Genomic DNA, 21,154 nt, shown 5'->3' with positions numbered 1-21,154 from the left:
AAGAATTTAGGCTCAGCTGGCACAAGGCTGCATCTCAGCACTGTCTGGTAGGTCTGTCACACACAGATAACCCTCCATGTGAGAATGTATTATCTAAGCAAGTAAAGAGGCTTGGGATCTTCACATCTGGAAGATGCACATCTCAGTATCAACAATGTTTTGCTTAGCACAACCTGCATGCTACTGAATCCCAGGACCATACTGTGACAGCAGGAGGAGATCCCAGCAATCCAGCATTACCTTGCAGGAGACAATTGTGTCCCAGGCACAATTTCTGGTCCCCTGCTGAGATCAGACTGCATGAGTAGCAGAAACGTGTTCAGCAGGAGACTAAAAACAGTTTCTCCTTGGAGAGCTTAAAACCCCACTGTCCTGAAGGCAGGTATTTCACCAGCTAGTACAGGGATTCAACAGCAGGCAGGCAGAGGAAGCTGTGTAAAACACAACATTCCCCAGTGCTGTGTGGTTTTTCCATTTAAGCAAAGTTGATTTAGGTTGTACTAGCACAACCTGTGCATATTATACACCACAGAAAAAGAGAATATTCCTTGCCTTTTATGGGCTCTGAACACATGCAACAGTCCTGTCCTCTTGGGAAACTCCTCTTGCCTTCTTAATCCCTCCAATCCCTTGTGCATTTAATCAGTTTGGGGCTTGTCTGTTTGGGTTCTTTAAAAGAAACACTGAAGAGATTATATCCTTACTTTTAGCAACCAGTTTTTAATAAAAACATATATTACATCTTTTCACATAAATATTCTATATAGATACATACTATATAGACTCACAATACTCAAAGCTGTGCAATGTTTCAAAGCTCCAGTTCTGTTTAAGAGACTGAGAGAAAAAACCAAACAAATCATCACACAGGAGAAGTGGAAACATAAAGTTTCTAAAGCATGAATAATCAGACTATTTCTCCTGTGTCCTTACAACTCAAACACTGCCTGCCTCAACATGCCAGCCAGCTGTGTTCTTAGCCACAGCTGCAGGGGCAAGCAGAGACAATGCATGCAGAACAGTGCACTGTCAGCAACAGAGGTCATTTCAAGAGGGATCCCACTGCCATCCTGAAGTGCACAGAGGGAACACACCCCTGTCTCTGGAATCCAAGCCAAGATGGCTTTGGAAATGATTATCTGACAAGACTGTTAGTGCTGAACTGCTGGCATGATGGAGGTAGCTGATTAAATACCTCTGTACAGATCTTTTATTTGATTTTCTTTACCTTTAGGCTGTACAGTGACAATTTGCTGTTAAGTATAAGCATTAAACCTCAAGGGGAATGCATCTAAACTTCAAGTCCATGCACTTGATTGTCTTGACTTGCTATAGCCATCAAGGAGAAACTTCAATAAATCACTTCAGAAACAAAATGTTTTTGAAGAGGGGAAAGGGTGAAGGACAGTAAGGATCAGAGCTGCGAAACAGTCTTATGCCTGACCATGTGATAAAGCTTTCAGAACAGAGTGAAGCAGAACTTCAGGCTTTCCCTTCTCCCATATATGAAACCTGACAAAAGAAATAACAAAGAGAAACAAACAAGCTTGCATCACAGAATTCATTCTCCCCAACTCACAGGTAGATAAGCTTTTGGATTTGCAGCACTCATAGTAGATGAAACACAGTGCAGTTTAGATTCTCTATTTCTTAAACCCAGAGGAGCCCAGGTTAATCCACAAGCCAAAAACCATACAGTTTTTCACTCTACTCCAATAACAAAGCACCAGAGCAGAATGGAAAAACCTTCCCAAAGTAAAAGCTAACACTGCTTTAGGCCCAATTCCAGATTACAAACAAACAAACAAACAACCTCACAGTAGACCTTAAAACATCAGCACATGGAAATAAACTCTCTACTTCTTTTGTTATTTCACCAGGCAGAAGTACAGAGACATAAAAGCCACCAAAGTGTTCCTGAAATTCAGGTTTCTGATGAGGACTTTATTTAATTCCAGATTACCTCGCATTCTTTGCTTGCCTGCCTCATTTTTTAAGAGCTTAAGTTTCTGTCTGCACAGGTTGCACATTGCTTTGCCATTGCTAAACCAGGAACAAAATATGTGTGAAGCACCTTGCAGGTGACCCCACACACTGCCCTTGGCTGCCACAGCCCAGGATGTTCAACAGATCCAACTCACATGCCAAATTTATAAAGCACCAAATAAATAAATTCAGGCTCCAGCACAATTCTGGCTTGATCCCATACACAGGGGAATAAAGGACAAACGAGGTAACTCATCTGATTGCCACCTTATTCTGCCAGGTCAGCAATCCCAGACTTGGTTCCCCAGCTGTGTGACAGTAGTGCTCAGGATAGCAAACAAGCAGGATGTGCAGTTACCAGGGTTTCATGCACTCTCACAAGTTCTGGTCACTAAGGGCAGAAGGAACAGCAAAAGAAAGGAACAGGTGTTCACATTTAGGATTTAGCAAATAACGTGCCACATGCCTGATTTGATGCAGTGCTCTGTTGCTAACACATAGATGTGCACACAGAACCCTCCACCACCATTCTTGGAGACTCCTGCACTGCAGAGCACCAGCCTCCCCTCACAGATGGGCTGAGTCTGAAAACAGGCAGCACTTTCCAAGGCTCCATTCTGTCCTCTTACACTTCCCTCAACTTTTACATCAGTCATCAAGCATTCTTGGAGTTGAAATCTGGTAAAGAACACCTTTAACAACCCACATCCCCTATGTTCTTGCACTCAGGAAGTTGCCTGGGCAGGCAGTGACTGTCCAAAATACACTTTAAAATTTATGAACAACAGGTAGGTAGCACTGGTTGTTCATACAGCTACAGTGTTGTATCCTCCTGTTTAGAGACAGGTGCTCTGGTTCTAAAGTGAATTGCATTATCCCTAGATCTTTAAGAAAATAAAAGCCAAAGCTAAGTCTTCTGCAAGGCACTACAGAACAGGATGCACACTTCCACACCAGCTTCATGGCTATGCTAACAGAGCTGCAAGGGACCCAACCCATCACAGAGGCACAAGTGGAGGGGGGATCAGGCTGCACCTGGCACACACTGTGAGGTCTGAGTAACACAGCAGGAAAGAGTTAGAAGGCACAGAGGATGAAAAGTGTATTTAAACTCAGGCATACTCAAACGTGGACTACCTGATAAAAGGATCAGCCAGGAAAATGGGAAGGGTCTGTGTGGAGCCCTAAGGGAATTAAAGGTCACTACCAAGCACCCACAGGACTCAAACCTTGGAGAAAGCTTACAGAAATAGCAACCTTTTCTTTCCAAACCAAAGCATACTCCACATGCAATCAGCAATGTTTTAAGGGAAATCTGAAGTGCTAGTATCTACATCTGTTTCCACTATACATTTATGCATTATGAGCCATGGCCCTAAAAGCTACATCTAAGGACCAGTTCATGCTGAAGGTGTTGATCAAGGATTAACAAAGAATAAGAAGCAAACAAGTCTCTATGACAACTGCATTAAAAAATCCAACAAAAACCCTCGAGTGTTTCTGCTGCAGTTAGACCAGCAGCTTTTTTTTGTTTTTCAGAGAACAAGTAGAACTTTGGTAGCAATCAATTCTAAAGTGCCTTATGCTCCTTAATTACTGTGCAAACTGCTGTAGAGGCAGAAGGACATTTCAAGAATGTTAAGGTGCTCAATAACATAACACAAAACACAGGAAGGTGGGTCCAGTTACTGTCTCTGTGATCAACCACAGTACAAAAGTGATGGCAGAGACCATGTTTGTAGCTTTTTCTCTGCACTTCATTTCTCTTTCACCCATGCCCACAATGGAAGCATCACAACACACATCCAGTTTCCCACCAGGGCCTAGTGCTCCCCTGTGAGAATAAAGCATATGTAGAAGGAGGATCTATATCAGGTGGTGATCACTGTGGCCTTTCTGGCCATGCCCACAAGGAACGGGCTGGCAGGTTCTGCCATCACTGTTTTCTCCTCAAACACTTTTGCTCTAATACTGTCTCATTGCATAAAGGTGGTGAGCACAGAGTTATTTTTAAAAGGGGCTTCTCAGCATAGTTACCAGGCTGTGAAAACCCTGCCATTTCCCACGGCAGTCTGTAAATGCAGTCCTTCTGGAATGCATGGATCAAACAACGCAAAGATCCAATCCTTCCTTTCCTCTACTTGCCAAAAGGCCAAATCCCCTGTCTCATGAAGGGCTTCCTTCCTGGCTGAGGAAGGCTTATTCCTCTGTGGAAGTGGGAACTCCTCAGTGCCAGTTGATCACAACAAGCGGGAGAAGGAGTGAAGCTGGTCCTTTCTCGTGCAGCTCAGTCAGGATTTCAAGCCCATTTTTTCCATCATCTGTTCATACACCGTCCATGCCATTGCTGCCATCAGAGTGCGCCTGAGAACTCGGGGCACACCGCCTCGGAAAAAGCCAACCAGCCCAAAGTCCTGCAACAGGAGATAAACAGCAATTCATCCCAATCTGCCTAGAAAGTTTAAATTTCTCATCATTTATTACATGGAAGATCACAGGATGTATTTCAGCTCTGACCCAGATCTGTCTCTGAAAGACCCAGGTTTAAACAGCTTTTAGTGTTTAGGAAGAACCTGTAGCACTGCACTACTGCAGGGCTACCCAGCAAAGCAGGAAGAGCAGTGAGTGGGAAAAAGAAAGGCCAAGATGGAGACAACAGCTGGAGAAAGCCACAGTCAAGTCCAACAAAGAGAAGGCAAGAGTGTAATCATTTTGAGACACTACAGTAAAATAACTAGTTTTTGTTTTAGACCTTCGTATTTACAGAAATCTCTCAGCTATTCTGAGATTTCTAAGTATTGAAGCAAGAAACATTATGATTTGAGGGAAAAAAAGGTACACAAAAATGCATACACAAATAAAGAGATTACTGCTTAGGAATAGAGTTCAATATGGAAACAGAGTAAATCTGCCAAGATCTGCCCTTCTAACAGCAGGAAAGGAAAGGTGGGCTTTGACTACTTCTCCACCCCATTCCTGCAATAAAGACCTGGGCATTTATTTCTCTTCTGATGCCTAAAGAGCAAAGAATTATTTTGCAGCTGGTTTGTATCTGAAACCAGCATTTCACACTGCACACTATAGTCTTGGTCTACCACAGCATGATCCCCTTCACCATCTTGAAAATGCCGACACTGAATTGTCCAACTGCAAGAGCAGATGAAGCACTGACACTTGTTCACCTCCTTTAAAAGGCAATGACTTCTCCAGCAAAGCTGTGTTTTCAGCAAGGGGATCAAAACTGAGGATGTGGTTGTGCATGTCAGAAGGGATTCACCTCACCTTGTAGATAAAGGCAATGGCCTGGCTTGTCCTGTGGTACTTTTGGGGTGACAGCTGCATGTGTGTTTTGATGACATCAGCAGGCTGCGTTGCCAAAGAAGCCAAAATCCCCGCCAAGATCCCACAGCCAAAATTCAGCAAGGGCATGAACACTGAATCCAGCTGGTCTGCAACAGAGCAAAGGGAAGGCACTCAGACACCACTCAGGCCAGGAACACTCATGCTGTGTGACAAAGTGAAAGCCATTGAATGGTTAGATCAACAGCAGAACCTAAGAGAAGTTAAAATCCATGCAGCTAGAGAAACCTTTCAAGGGGATAGGTGGCTACTAGTCAAAAGTTAGAACTATTAAGAAGCCCCACTTGCTGGGGAACTGAATTTGACAGAAAATCAGAAAAGAAAAAATTGTACAAAAGTTGCCCCAGAGAGTTCCAATATCAGAGAAGCCTCAGTTTAGTGGAAACTGAGTGGTAAGCAGACAAGCAGAAGCAGCAAGCAGTGCTTAAGGCACCCTGTCTTTCAACTGTTCACTAACCCAGTTATGCATCAGCCTTCATGAAGACAATCAACCAATTTAGGGCCAGTCTCCATTTCTGCACTGACCTCAGCTATAGGTCTACAGTTCTCCACAGGCACATGTGAGTGAGTGAGTGAGTGAGTGAGTGAGTGAGTGAGTGAGTGAGTGAGTGACCCAAAGCCCTAAAGGAGACTAATTAAACTTCCGAGGTGGAGAGCAACAAGCAGAGCATGCAGGCTGTCAGCTGCAGGGCAGGATCTGAGAAGAGGAACATTTTCCACTCCAGCATCCAACACTCAGCCTCACCCTGAGGTGTGAGGTTTTTGGTCTGTGTGTAGAACATCAGGTAGATGCCAGAGAAGGGCGCATCCCGCAGCAGCGTTGCTGTGAGCCCACTGAACATGCCACGAGGCCCCTCAGTCTGATAGATACTCTTCAGGGCTCCATACACACTCCCATAGCCAAATCTTCCACTCTGCAAGAGCAGACAAAGGTCAGTCATCCATGTGCCAGGCACAGGTTGAGGAGCCCTACACACACCCTGAGGATATAACATCCAAACAAATTGTGAATTTAATGTGATGCCCAAGATGGCAACACAGACCACAACCCAAGGCAAAAACCGGGTCTCACCTGACTCAGTCTTTAAAGAATCCTTCAGAGAGGTAAGACATGGAAGATGCTACATAAACATTGCATACAACTGAAACTTATAAATCTTAGGGCGAATTCTATTTCATCCTCTGGCCCAAATTTAATTTCCTGCACAATGTGTGAACTGAGGCGAAATCACGACTACATTCCTGGCAGCAACCTTCTCCAGGCAGAAGGAATTATTTTGCATCACAAGGAAGGTGTGTGACTCCATTAACAGGGGACTAACTGTAAAGTCATACCTCATATCGGGTCTTCACCACAGTCACTGGCAACATGCAAATCCCAGAAACTGCACGAGCAGCAGCACCCAGGAAGACAGACTCCAGGGCTGTGGGTGAACGGTCCACAAGAAACCTTTGCTTCATCACGTACAAAGTGCTGAAGTAAATCCCAACCCCAGGAATACATCTTGCAAAGGACTTCAGGAGAAATGAAAGCAGATGAAGAAAGGAAAAGCTTACATAAGACAAAATATACTACAGAACATTTCTGAGACTGTTCAACTTGACAGGAAGCTTTGTAGAAGACAAACATATCACTAAAGCTAACATGCTGAGGAGAGAAAATAAGGTAGAAATCATTTATGCCACTGACAGACAAATTATTCAAATGATGCCAGGATTTATTGCATTCCTCAACAGCGGTTTTCTAGGAACAAGATATTCCAAACCAAAATGAAGTTCTTGCAGTTGCCACACCACATTTGCAAAACTATTCAAATGTTCAGCTGCTCAGGACTATCATAACCAAATCAAAGAAATTCACAACATTAATTCCTTAAAATAGAATGTAATCTAAATGATGTCATTTTCCTCATAATTGTAGAAGAGTTGGCTATTAAATTCAGGCAGACATAATTATCAATAAACAGTAAGCTTATCTATTTACTTGTTTTTACAGGTCAGAGTTAAACCAGCCACTTACTGGAGAGACACCTTTCCAGAGCCCCAGAATACTCTCAGTACGAACAACCCTAAAGAGCAGCGTCACCATCCCAGCACGACCAGACCTGAAATAAAGACAAGACAGGAAATGAAGAAATTACCTGCTTCTGCTCCTTGGCAGATGTATTCCACAGCCACCTCCTTCACTCATCTGTGCATTGACTCAGCACCTCCAAGGTGCTCTTCCTCATCTCAGTTTGCTTTTCTTGGTCCATCTTTCCAGGGCTTCTCCATCACCTTCTGTATCTCACAACTTTTAACACCCATTAGTGGTTTTAGTTGCTCATTCCCTTTGTTAGCAGCAGCAGATTGTAGGTTGACTACACCAAGCTGCATGCATGAAAAATTACCTGACAACCACACAGGATTTTTTTCAGGCAGAGGATACCCCATGAAACTGCATGGTAGCTACTCCAGCAAACACCAGTCTCTCAGATGAGAACAAATGTTGAGGTTACAACTTATTCCAGTGGCATTCATAACCACTCACAGACATTTTTGCTCTTCTGGAGCAAAATAACAATCCTTCTCCATAATATAAAAATATACCTCCTCTTTTACAAAGCCTGATTTCCCAGATTACAACTCTGAACTCCAAGCTCCAGCCAGCAAATAAGGCAGAAGCCTGTGGCAGAGCACCTCCAGGCGGACACATCCCCCTCCTCTCACCCATCCACAGCAGGCTGCAGAGCTTGCAGGCGTGTTTTCAGCAGGTCAAGTGGTTGGAAGAGGAGTGTGGAACAAGTGCCACTGATGGAGCCGCACACAAAGGCCTTTAGGACTGGATGCATCTGGAAGAGGAAGAATAGAACTTTAAATGGCCATTTAATTAAGAATGGCACAAGAGGAAATATTTCAGCAAATACATTGCATGCTATAGGAAGGAAGGTGTGCTGATGCCAGATGCTAAGGTAGCTGCTTAAGGCACAGGAAGCTTTTCCAGACCTTTTCTGAGACTGATCAAGTTTTATTTGTGGTTTTTGGGTTCTCTGCTTTTTCTGAGAGATTGTTCCAGAATCTCCCTGATATTCGGTGGTTGGTAAGAGTCTTCTGAACACCATATCTACTAGCAGCCATTAGGTTACCCTTTGCCACGGCAAAGGAAATAGGTGTCCCCTTCCCACCACCCACCTGTACCTTTGCCGCACTCCCATCCACCTCGGCTGGCAGCAGCTCCAACCCTTCCCTCCCACGCCCACACTGCGGTCCCCCCGCTGCCAGAGGCACTGGCGGGGAACCCTGCCCAGACCCAAACCCAAACCCTGCCCAGTCACAAACCCGAACGCTACCCAGACCCAAACCCGAACCCTGCCCAGACCCCGACCCAGAAGCGCTCAAAAGCCCCGCACGGCCTGCTCAGCTGAGGCTGCCTTTGCTGCCCACAGCGGCACTTCTCCGGAAATAATACCACAGGAGGCAAAGAGCCCACTGCAGGGTGAAGATTTTAGAGAGGGTTTATATTACTATAAACATTTAACGGTGTTTGCTAATGAAGAACGCGTTTCTGCGCGAATCACAACAGACTAGAAAGCACGGACAGATCAGGAGCAGTGTGGGGTACGCTCCGAGCCAGCAGTGGTAGCCCCGAGGTCCGCCCAGATCCACCGTCACGGACCCGTCCCCTCGTACCCCCGAGGCCGCGGAACACGGCGCAGCAGCGCAGGGGGTGCAGCGAGCCCCCCTCGCCTCCCACGGGGGCGCTGCCCCCTGCCTCTCCTCGGCAGAGCGAGCGAGGAGACCCGGCGCAGCGACCCGACCCGACCCGACCCGGCCGAGCCCGGCCCGGCGCAGCCGTACCTCCGCCTCCCGGCCCGGCATCCCAGCGCCGCCCGCAGCCCCAGAGCGCGGCGGGCAGCGGCGAGGCCCAGCCCCGAGCCAGCCCCTCCCGGAGCACCGCCCACCCGGCGCATGCGCCTCCCGTAACCCTTCGGTCGCCGCGGCCTCGCTCCGCCGCGATCTGGAGCCGGCTCCCTTCCCGGCGCTTTTGCCCCGCATCGCGTGTTTGTCACGGCCTTTGGACGTTCTACTTAGAATCGTAAACGGAAAGGGGCTGAAATGGGTCTCTGAAGTTCATCTCGGTCCAGCTCCCGCTAGCCCACACTGCCCCATCCAGTGTGGTTTTGAACACTGCCGTGTTTGGGGCATCGACAGCTTCTCTGGACAACCTGTTCCAGTGTCTCGCCACCCGCACAAAAAAAAACCCAAAAAATTCTTCCTAATAGCTAACATAAATTTCCTCTCTTTCAATTAATACCTGCTACTCCCTGTCCTGTAATTGCAGTCCCGATGAAGAGTCCCTCTCTGGCTTCCCTGTAGGCCCCCTCCAGATACTGGAAGGCTTCTATGAGATCCCCACAGAACCTTTTCTTCTCTAATCTGATCAGCCCCAATGTTCTCAGCCTGTCTTCATAGAACAGGTGCTCCAACTTTGTGGCCTCACCTCCAACAGTTTAACGGCCTGAAGTTGGGGTTGCCAGAATTTACTCAGTTCCAGCAGCTGTACTCTATATTCCAGTGCTGTATCCAGCAACTGAGCCCCAGCGCGCTCTGTCAGACATGGGCAGTGGGAAGGGTCAGTTCATAATGACAGCTTTCATGTCTTCCCTCAGTTCACACCTCCCACATCCCCACAAAACCAGCTTCCTATGGATACCCATGGTGTTGTTCAAAAACCTGAGATGCACACTGATGCATCCTTACCCCTGTTGCTAGTGTTTCCACTTGCTCATCCACATCCTGGGCCCTGAGCAGAGGAAGGCTGGCTTTCCAGAGCATTGAGGAAGTGAGCACCAAAATGAAGAGTTTCGGTATTAGACCTATGCCAGCCCTGAGACTGTGGCTTCACAGTGCCTGCAGAGCCAGACACTGCTTATCAGCAACAAAACTGGAGGAGCTGGGAGGAGCAAGTTACGGCTTTGGAAGCTGCTTTTCTAAGTATTGCCTGTTTGCTGGGCCTTGGCCAAGTAAGGAAGGACATGTCCAGAACGTCATGCTCCAGGTGTTCCGAGAAAGAAAACCCTGTGTGCAACAGTAGCCATTATGCACAAACTACTTCCTCTCCTGTGCTCACTTTGCCTTGTGGCAGCCCCTGGAGAAAGAGAGGACACACTTCTCTGAGAAAATGTTGCACACAGGCTCACAAAAGCACTTCCTTATGAACTCCCTCTTCCCTTTGGCAAGCTCCTTTCTTGTTAAACAGTTCCCTCCTTGGATGAGTGAATGCCTTTCATTTCATCAACTAACTTTGTCTGCTGACTCATGGAAAAAATCAGCTTGTCCCCTTCCCTCCTAGTGCTTCTTTCCCCACCTTACGTCTTGCTCCACTGTGCACTAACACAGATACAACATGCATCATCACAGGCTGCATGGGAATCTCTGCTCCACTGCCTGGAGCTCTTCCTTCCTCTCCGTCTTCACCAGCTGTGGGCTCTGCAGGGCATTTCTTTCACATATTCTCACTCTGTCACAGCTGCTGCTGCTCAGTGTTTCTGAATCACAGAGGCACTACCAATATCACCAATGGGCTTAGCTTTGACCAGCGGCAGGGCCGTCTTGGAGTCAGCTGGAACTGGCTGCTGTTGAGAGTTTTTTGCAGGACAATGGGCATATGCAACATATGCACAATCCAGCCTTCATAGAAACTGAGTAAGGTCACAATGCCCTTGAAGGACATGAAAGAAGAAGAACACACTCAGAAGCAGATGGCTCAGGATGCAAAGGCAGGCAAGAAAACCGCAGCGAGACACATGAAGAAGAAAAACTAACTAAAATTCTAAAATTAACTGAAGTATTAAAATGCTTGCGTAGAAGGATTTAACCAATCATTTATTAGCTTGAGGCATGAACAATAGAGAACAGTATAAATACAGCTTGCTTTTGCAATAAATCAGCTTCACTTGATCATTTTGATCATGGTGTGATGTCCCATTACTGATCCTCCACAGGGTACTACCACCACGGGGGCAGATTCTGGCATCTTCTCACATCAGGCAGCCCTGCATCCCTCTTGCTACCAAAACTTTTCCTTTTAAACCCAATCTGTTATACAATTGATTGTATAAGGAAGCTGTCTGGGATGTATGTGTCATTTTGAAAAAGCCCCTTTGGCTATTTCTTTTGGCGTGTTTCTGGCTGTTCTGGACGGGATTGGGTAAGTAGATTGTCTAGAGGACTAAGCTTAACTGTAGTAAGGCTGACAAACTCAAGTGATGCATTTGAAATGTTTCTATATGGAACTGGGGATGGTGTGGCTAAATTCTCTTCCTCCATATCTTTGAGTGGAGCAACAATTGACATTTTTGTAGTTTTCTGAAGCAAGATGGGCTGCAACAATATTGGCCAAGTGGCTTGCATCCCAAGAAAGAGCTCATCCAGCATGAAACCCTGGCAGCAACAGCAGTCTCCAAGTTATTACCTTGCTGTGGAAGCCTTTTCTTCCTTAAAATAAGCCTCAAGATGAACGAAGAGGTGAAACAGCGCTGCTGATCTCTCACATCTCTGCAGGGATGTGCCTCAATTCTGCAGGGATGCCCAGCAGAGGGAGCCGCGTCCCTTTATGTCGCTGTCCTTGTGCTCTGATAGCCTGTCATCTCTGTTTAGGAGATGAAAGATGGGAGCACGGAACTGCCAAATCCCGTTTGGTGGACACATCTTTTTCCACATTGAATAATTCCTGGTTGTTTTCTTTTCCACTTTAGCACCAAGAGAGTTGCGAGTGCCGTTTTAATCTGCATTAGGGCAGTAGAGATCAAGCTTCAACACTGCCAGCAACTGCGTGTAACACTGCCTGTAACAGAAGATTGTGTTTCTGGTTTTAATTCCTAGTTTCAGATTTTGTAAGAGTTAATACCCAGCAGAGCTTGGCTGTCATGGCTTGACTCACATGTAAAACTTTGACCTAATGTCACACTGCCCACCACGGCTGAGGAAAGCCATCCACTTCTACACATGCAATAGTTGCAGATTTTCTTGGTTCACAGAAATTTATCCCTCTGCCTTTGGAGCGATGGTGAGTGAAGGTGAACATCCAAAGGGTTTGAGAAAGGGTTTGAATTTCCATTTGGAATGGTTTGTTGAGAAATGCTATGGACTGATGCCCAGTGAGGTACTCTTTGTTCAAAAACAAACAAAATGATGATATGACTTGTTGCAGACAGGTAGAAATATTATAAAAGAAAGGTCTTTTTAAATATGGTTTAGGCCCTGCTACTCTCGTTAAGCTAGCAGTAGCTTCTATGTTCCCATAAGGAAAAGTCGTAAGAATGAAGACAGCACAACAACCTATTCTAGTAAGAAAAATAAGTTTGCACCTGCATAAACAATAGATCTGTCCCATGAGAATCAATGAAGAAAATATGTCAACAATACAAGAATAGAGAGATTTGATGGAAAGGTAAAATGCCAATTATTAACCAATTAATTGAGCAAGAAAACTAGTAGCCAATTGGAGTTGAGCACAAGGTCTGTGAAAAGTGTATAAAAATGAATTATATTAATAAAGAATTGGCTTTTTCTGCTTGAGGAAACTGAGTCCCATCTGTTTATTAATGCAACACAACTTGCCTGAATTTCAGTAATGCACCAAGCTCTAGTGAGGAGCAGCAGTATTTAAGGAGATAACACACACTTCAAATGCTCCCTGTTGCTCAGTAGGGCTGCTCCTTCCCCTGTATCTTGTGTTGTGGGGAAGACTGGGGACAGCTGTGGGATGGAAGCTATGTTGGGTCTGGATGTGGTTGCAGTGGCTATGTGGTAGGGTTGGTGGGAATTCAGGGCTGCTCAGGGCTTTATTTCAGTGTTAGTCTGTGAGAGCATCCTGCAGCATGCGTGTTCTGGGAAGAAAGGTTCAAATGTACTTGGCAGTGTTAGGATTACAGTTGGACTCAATGATCTTAAGTGCCTTTTCCAACCTAAATAGCTATGATTCTATGATCATTTCCCTTAGGTATTCCTGTCTGTGCTCAGGTGGGTGCGGGGGGAAGTTGCCTTCCAAGGAAAAATGAAATGTTGAAGCAAACATAGGGCCCTTTGCCATTGCTGGCTATTGGCAGCATTGGGCCATCCCCCTTAGCCATCTTCACCAAAAGCCCTAGGAGCAGGGCAGAGACAGCACTACTTACTCTCTCCTAGACACCAGAACTTCAGAGCAGGGACAGCAGGTGCAGGACATGCAGGTGGGAGACAGGAGCACTTCAAAGATGTGGAGGAAATTGCAGATCTCTTCCACTGAAGAATGTAAATGCTCAAAATGAAAACTTTGTGATCATACAGAAGATAAAGCTGACATTTCCGTTCTGTGGGTGTTAAGTACAGAGGCTGAACTCACTGGTTTGGGGTTTTATACATCTTTAATGTAGCAGTGGTCACACAGGGAAAGCGACTTTAGGACTGTGCACTGCCACAGTAAGGACCTTACCAGCGACTTGGCATTGCAGCATAAGCTAAGGTAAATATTGCCAGCCTATATACTCAAAGGTATGCCTGCTTCTTAAAAATACATTATATAAAGACAGGTTTTTTGCACTCTTTCAGACACAGAGTTGGATTATGGAGCAGAATTTGACAGACCTGCTGGGCAGCATTGGCTCTGAGGACATATTGGTGAGTCACTCCCTGCCGGGCTCTCTCCTGCAAGCCGGGGCCAGTAGCACATTTTAGAGGTTCGGTTTTTCCTGTGGGGATACAGTGGAGATAGTGGGCATTCAGAAGAAATCACTGTGATTGTTGTTCTCTGGAAAGAAACAAAACACAGGGTGAAAATATCTTTAGCTGATGACACTGTGCTTGTGGAAGAAGACTGTCCTTGAGGGCAGAGGTAGTGCTAGGAGTGTCCTATGGAGGACATCCTGTCAGGGACGCTGCTCTCCATCTTCTTTAGTTGTTTGCTGTCACAAGTACTGCCCTGGGGGGTGGGCGAGCTGCGAGGAGCTGGTGAACAGGAAGGGGACATGCCACTGCTGCTGGTGCATCCCATTTCTGGCACTCAGCTAACTGGAAACAAAGCTTTTGGGAGATGAGTGTTAATATGTCAGTTTCTCCCTGGGCCATGCTCTCTTTCTCCTTTCAGAAGGAAACATAAAATAGGACCCCAAAACCCATATCAGGGGCTCTCAGCCTCCTGGCCATGCCCATGTTGTTGCTGGTTTGAGGATGGTCCATGTCTCTGGCCTCAGTACCCTACCTGGACTCAAGCATGGGCCATGGCCCCACATGGAGCCAGCAGGAGGATGCTGGTAACCTCTACAACCACAGCTGAGTTTTCCTTGATCTCTTCTGCCCCTGTGATGCCCCAGGATTCATCCTGGGTCTTACAGGGGGATGGCCAGTCACTCGTGTTCATTCCTCATTTGCATCTTATACCACAGCTGTGGCACATCTGTTTTGTCCTCATGTAGCTTGGTGTGAGCAGACTCGTGCCAGGTATATCTGCTAATGTGGGATTTGGCTCATATGAATTTCATTGTCCTTGAACAGATGAGTTACATCTCACCAACACCTAACTCCTCTGCAGCCTATGAATATGCCTTGTACTACTCAGAGCTACACATCATCTGCAATCCTGAAGGTGTTCCAGCATTTGCATCTACCTTATTTCCAGTGCTGTACTCCATACTGTTTGTGGCAGGCCTCGTGGGAAATGCTTTGGTTGTTTGGATTCTGGCAGTCTCCATGAAAATCAAGACCATGACTGACGTGTATCTGCTGAATCTGACTGTCTCTGACCTCCTCTTGATATTCTCCCTGCCCTTCTTGGTTCAGTACTCCATTGTGAGCCAGTGGACTTTTGGAAATGCACTGTGTAAAATTATCAGCTCAGTTTACTTCATTGGTTTCTACAGCAATGTCTTCTTCATAACCATCATGAGTGTTGACAGGTACTTGGCCATAGTCCACTCCCTCCATGTCCAAGGGATTCGGACAACTGCCATTGGGTTTATCACCAGTCTGGTCGTTTGGGCAGTTGCCATTTTAGCATCAATGCCAGACTTACTTTTTTTCCAGGAAGTGAATGACAATAACCAGATTAAGTGCCTCCCTCACTATCCTGATGGCCACAATGGCTGGAAGACTTTCAGTAATTTTTTAGTCAACATCCTGGGGTGGCTAATCCCTGTTGTTGTCCTCATTTTCTCCTATCACAGCATCTTGAAAAACCTTCAGAAGTGCCATACCAAGAACAAGTACAAAGCAATTAAACTGGTTTTTATTGTTGTCATTGTGTTCTTTCTCTCCTGGACCCCTGTCAACATTGTGCTGTTTTTGGACTCTCTGAGGAACATGTCCATCATTGATGACTGCCAGACAAGCCAAAGGCTAAACCTAGCCGTGGAGCTGACTGAGGCACTCTCCTTTGTCCACTGCTGCCTCAACCCAGTCATCTATGCTTTTGTGGGTGAGAAGTTCAAAAAGCATCTCTGTGACATTTTCAAAAAATCTGCATGTTTTCTGTCGAAATGCAAAGGCTACGGGGCTTTCAGTGGGCGCAACCTGGACAAGCACTCCTCTCTGCACACAAAGTCCTCACAGTTGTCTTATGTTGGCACTGTCTTGTAGAACAAGTACAAAACTATCATCCTGGACAGGTGACCTAAAATTGAGAAATCCTCAACTGTGCATCCACAGCCATCGACTGTTTGAGCAACCTTTTAGGACATGAAAAGTAGAAGCAGCTGCTTGGTTTTGCTTTTATTGTGGTTGCTTTTGGTGTTCTCACTTTTTAGAGGTTTTTTTTTTCTTTAATCATCCTCCCTTTCCCTTGGCACCTCCTGCCTTGCTTGCTTCATGAAATTACCAGCAGACTCCCACACAGCCAGAGCAACATGGAGAGGTACCTCAGAAACATACCATCCCCCCTTCAGACTGAGTACTGAAAAGAACTGTTTATGTTTCCAAACCCTGGACACTTGGCCGTTCCTTCTATTGTCTCAGCAGAGTGTGATGGCTTTGTGAGCAGGGATGGGACTCACTGCAGAAGTGGGAGCCTGCTCTTTGGAGGAAAATGGGGCCCAAGCTTAAGGTGTCATGCCAGGGCCTGGCTCCCAGTTGACAGATCTGAACAGTGCTTCCAGCCCCAGAAGAGCTTAGTGAGTGAGTAATTGGATAAGCAACCAAGAAATAAATGCTGTCCATGTTTTGGTAAAATCAATATCAATTAATATCTAGGTATGATCCTGATCATCCTGACTCCCTCTTCTACCAGGGCCTGCAGCTTCTTGGCTGGAAGGGTTTGAAGCTGTAGCTCAGAAATGATGCTGTGAATGTCAAGCAACAGCCCCTATGGGAATGAATGAGTGCTGTAGGAGTGGATGGAGAAATTGTTACCAGGAAAAAGGCTGAAGAGTGGAAAAAATAGTGGGTGTGAGCTGTCACATGTCGCTGTCAGGGGACTTTCTGAACAGTTTTGAACTTTTTGAACTAGTAACTGGTGTGCCAGTGTGGTCACTGCTCTTGAGCAAGCATCTGGGGTTGACATTCCAGCTACTGTTTCAACTTGGAATGACTGATTTTATATATGTGAATGGCTACCCATTCGTATAGCTATATCTATATGTATCTGTATGTATAGAGCTATATACATATGCATGCATATCTGTGCTTGCCCATGTGTGTATATATACACAAATACACACCCATACGCCCATATATATACTTTTATATGTGCAAATACTGTTAGATAAAAGCAATGGTTTTCTAAAGCTTTTTGTTCTCTTCTGTTTGTCCCTACAAGATAGCACCATATTTTAAGTTTCATAATAAAGACACTGCGTGCAGTATAATTGCACAATCTTTACATCTGAGGAACCTGTTTCATCGTTATTTGTGTCACCATCTGCATTTCATTCTGTCCTGGACAGATCTACACAAATGACAGTCCTTCCAGCTGCCTCTTCTCTGCCCCCTCTTCAGTGCAGCTGCTGCCTGGCACAGCAGTACAGTCTCTACCTTTCAGGTGCCTTATTGCCAGCCAGGCCTTTTTGGATATGCAAACCCTCAGGTTTTCTAAAAAGGGTTTCACAAAAACTCAGGGCAAAGCCAAAGGGTGGTGGGCAGGAGGGTGGCACCAACTCTCTCCCCTGCAGGTTCACAGTGTGAGCCCTCTGGAGCACAAGAGCACAGAAGCACAAGAGATGGGAATGATTTCTGCAGCCTCAGCAGCCTCACCCTGCACCCCTTGTGCGAGTGCTTTGGGACAGGTGCTGGGACCCATTTGCCCAAGCTGGCAAGATGATGATGGCCTTTCTCTGGTTGCTGAGCATGTCTGCTGGGGGACATCTTCCTCTGCTCAGAGGTTTCATTGATTGCTGTTATGTAGCTGTTGGAGGGAGGCTGTGATCCAGGGTTTTCCCACAAGGGCTGTAACCCAGTGGTATGAGGGTAGCCTAAACATGCAGAGCCTTCTTTGCAGTCTTTCACTTTTTGAGCTCTCACTGGAGGAAATCCTGCCCTGTTGTTGCCACAACACCTTCTAGCAAGGAAGCAAGAGATGCTTTCTTCAGCTTAAAGGGTTTTTCTGCCAGAGGCAACTGGCTTCTGTTTTATCTGTTTTATCAGCAATAGCAGGAGCTCTGAGTTGGACCTGACCTCAACTTCTCCTCACTGCCCAACTGCTTTAAGCTGGTACTGCTGCCTTCCTGTGCAAAGGGAGAAGGTGATACCCACATCTGGGGAGTGCTTTGCTGGCAGGAGCTGCCCTGTGTTGCTCTGGGTGGCCAGAAGCACTCCTGTGGGTCACAGAGCTCCTCTGCTTTCTGAAGGGATGAGCCTGGAGTATTCTGCTGCCCTTCCAGTGCCTGTGAGAGCATTGAGAGCAGAAGACATCTTCCTGTATCTGTGCAAGCTGACAGCTAGAGGAAAATTCCAAATTTTAGGGTTTTCCCAAGAGCAGGGATCACAGGAAGCTGAAGTTAAGCATCCAGCACAGCCCCAGTGCCTGCTCACCTACTTGCATAAAAGGTACCCAGCACAGCTGTTCCACCACAGCTGTTGTATGGCTCCTGCTCATATCTGCTGATTACCTTCACATCTTGATCTTGCTTTTTCTTTCTGCTGAGATAATGCAGGTTAAAGAGGATTTGGAATGATGTTGGCACATGAAACAGTTGGATGTAATCATGTTTTGGCTTCTGCACATCATCTTAAAACAGAGACCAGAGTAACTGTTACCCACATTCAAGCTTAAACCTAAAGTGCATACTTGTTTTCTTTTGATTTACTAGTGTTACTTGCACCAGAGGGTCCCTCCTACAGAGGGTCTCTTAGAAAGATGGAGACTTTGTCTGATCCCACTCATGATGCTCTCTGAATGTCTGAATGTCTGGCCTTGACAGGCTGGAGCACTGCAGTGGCACCTGGGGTGCTCATCACTTCCCACACTGCAAGCATGTGCAGCAGTTGTATGGGCATGTTTAAGGACCATGCTATTCAATCACAGCAGCAAAAAGTGGGATGTATGAGGGAAGACATGCCATTTTATGATGTTGCTAGATCCCTCAGAAAATAGTGTCAAGTGGGACCTAGCAGATTGTTCCTCATCTCAGCTCTGAGCTGCAGGACTGCCACTTTAGCACAGATAATCATAGTCTGTTGTCCCAAAACAGTAAAATATCCTGGAGTAAGAAACTAGTCCATATCTGCCTTTTTCTGGCATTATGCTGAAGCCCCCTTCCCAAGGCAACATGGAGACAAACTTATTAAATCCTTGCCAGAATCTCTGGCCTTCAGGCCACTTGTTCAGGCCAGTGCATGCAGTTTGGGGATGAGGATGGGACTGACTTGGTGCTGTCTGGAGGAGCCCTGCCAGCCAGCAGCACAACTCTGCCTCTTTCTGTTGTGGTAACATGCAGCTACAGCTGGAGGTCAGAACCAGGCAAAACTTTAAGGAGGGGAAAAAGAAAGGTTATTGAAGGGTATTTGTGTCCCACTCTTCTCTTAGCTGAAGGATACTCCTGTGTGGGGATGGGCCTCTACATTAGCATACATGAAACTGCCCAAGCCTGACTCCCTAAGTTAATTGTGTCATATCCAGGAGAATCCTGTTTTATTTTCAGCCTCTTGAAAACACTTTTTATATATACAACTATATGTGTACCAATTATGAAGCAGCATGGAAATGGCTGACTGTACCAGAAGAGGGTCCAGAAAGGTGCCTCATGACAGAAGAAAAAACCCCATGACTTTAGCTATTCTGTCCAGATATAAAAATAGTTTGGGGAGTTGAAAGGTAATTATCACTTCAGTCTGAATATATCAGGTTTAACTGTAATGTGTGGGCTGATATTTATATTTGGTTAACATACCTTAAATGTTAATGTCCCTTAAAAGGCATCAAGTAATACTGGACAAAGCAAAGCTGCTCCTGTAGTGCGTCAGTTTTGACGCACAAGTTGTGAGCAGTGCGCTTCTGCTCTAGGTAAATCTGTGTTTCTGCTGACTTGGCTGAAATGCCAAAATGCACGGAAACAGGTCACAGAAATCCCCTCCTCAGAGTAGCACTGATTTGGGTTCCTCCAGCCTCTGCCCACGTGTGTGTCTGCTGGGGCCTCATTCTGACCCCACATAGCTCTCCGGGTCTCCGGGTGTCCCTGTGGCTCTGCTGTGCTTTCCAGCAGCCAGTGCAATGCTGGCGTCAGCAGCTGGGTCAGGCTTACCATGTTGGATGAGCTCTATGCAAGAGAAAAGTACCACCAGGCAAACAGCAGTGCCAGCTCTGTCACCCCAGCAAACAGCTCTTCCTCCCCATGCTCCGATATCCAGGCAGATTTCCCACTAACATTAATGAATGTGCATGCAGGTCTGCATTGCCAAGACATTCATCCCTTTCTTCACCTGGCACCCTTGGAGGATGTGCAGTTTCTGTGATCCTCCACATGCCTGAGTTCAGAGAAGGTGGGAATGTGCGTGCAGAATGTGAGGATGGACAGAAGGAAGGAAGGAAGGACAGAGCCCTGGCCTAACACAGCCTGCCAGGACATTGCAAAAATATTGATTGCCCTTGGTGTTTGAGTCAGCACCAACCTTGACTGCAGCCCGCAGCAAGGTAAAGAGATTGGTGTAGCAAGAAATGTTTGCAAACCCGCTGCCTTTCCGATACAACAAGGAGTAGAGGAAACAGATCTCGTTCCCTAATGCTCAGGTATTCAGCTGGGCTGAGAGCAAAGAGCAATGCTGGGTGGTTTCCTTGGCTCTTTGTCCATGCTCACTGCAAGGCAGGCAGCATTTCCAATCTCCTCTCTCCCTATGTCTGCATCTGTCTCTGTACCCATGCACACCTTGCACCACCATCTCTGCACATCTCAGTGTCCCCAGCACCACCCTTCCCTGAAGTGTGCTCAGCTGCAGAGACAGGGGTGGTTCTGGTGCAAATGTACCCAACAGCTTCAGCTCTCATAAGCAGCACAAGGGAGAGAGAGGGGAGGGGGTGAGGGAAGGAGGGAGGAAAGGCAGTTCTTTATTCAGCATCTTGAACAGCAGCTTGCTGTTGGAGTGTGGCTCTGCAGCCATTCCTCCTGCCTGGATGAGCCTGGGAGGGAAGGGATGTGGTTTCCCAGCCAAAGGCTTCTTCCCATCTTTCTTGGGCCATCTTTGTTGGAGCTGACCTCATGAGCAGGGCAGCCTCACAATGCACTGTGAGTGATCAGTGTAACTCAGATACACCCTGAAAGAGGCGGGTCCGAGCAACTCACAGGCACATCACCTATCCCAGGGGAGGAGGACACCTGCAGGAGACCTGGCTGAGCCTCTGCCACCTCTCCAGGGCAGGACAGCACCT

The 21,154-nt window shown here is 46.4% G+C and overlaps 2 protein-coding genes across 2 annotated transcripts; one reads left to right on the top strand and one right to left on the bottom strand.

Annotated features, from left to right (window-relative positions):
- Positions 1–705: 705 nt before the first annotated feature.
- On the bottom strand, positions 706–9,204 carry SLC25A38 (solute carrier family 25 member 38). Its single transcript, XM_058808476.1, has 7 exons — positions 9,184–9,204; positions 8,056–8,177; positions 7,367–7,451; positions 6,682–6,861; positions 6,092–6,260; positions 5,269–5,435; positions 706–4,400 (listed from the first exon to the last, which is right to left on the bottom strand). Exons 1-7 carry the CDS (start codon positions 9,202–9,204, stop codon positions 4,278–4,280), a joined length of 867 nt encoding a protein of 288 aa, XP_058664459.1. The 3' UTR covers positions 706–4,277.
- A 4,728-nt stretch (positions 9,205–13,932) lies between these two features.
- Positions 13,933–15,939, top strand: LOC131567033 (C-C chemokine receptor type 8-like). The gene is made up of 2 exons (XM_058818517.1): positions 13,933–13,986; positions 14,860–15,939. Exons 1-2 carry the CDS (start codon positions 13,933–13,935, stop codon positions 15,937–15,939), a joined length of 1,134 nt encoding a protein of 377 aa, XP_058674500.1.
- The last annotated feature ends 5,215 nt before the right edge of the window (positions 15,940–21,154 follow it).

Source organism: Ammospiza caudacuta, chromosome 1, assembly GCF_027887145.1.
Source record: "Ammospiza caudacuta isolate bAmmCau1 chromosome 1, bAmmCau1.pri, whole genome shotgun sequence".
Classification (NCBI taxonomy): domain Eukaryota; kingdom Metazoa; phylum Chordata; class Aves; order Passeriformes; family Passerellidae; genus Ammospiza; species Ammospiza caudacuta.
Note: the sequence above shows the minus strand (reverse complement) of the source record. Positions and strands in the feature narration are given on the sequence as shown.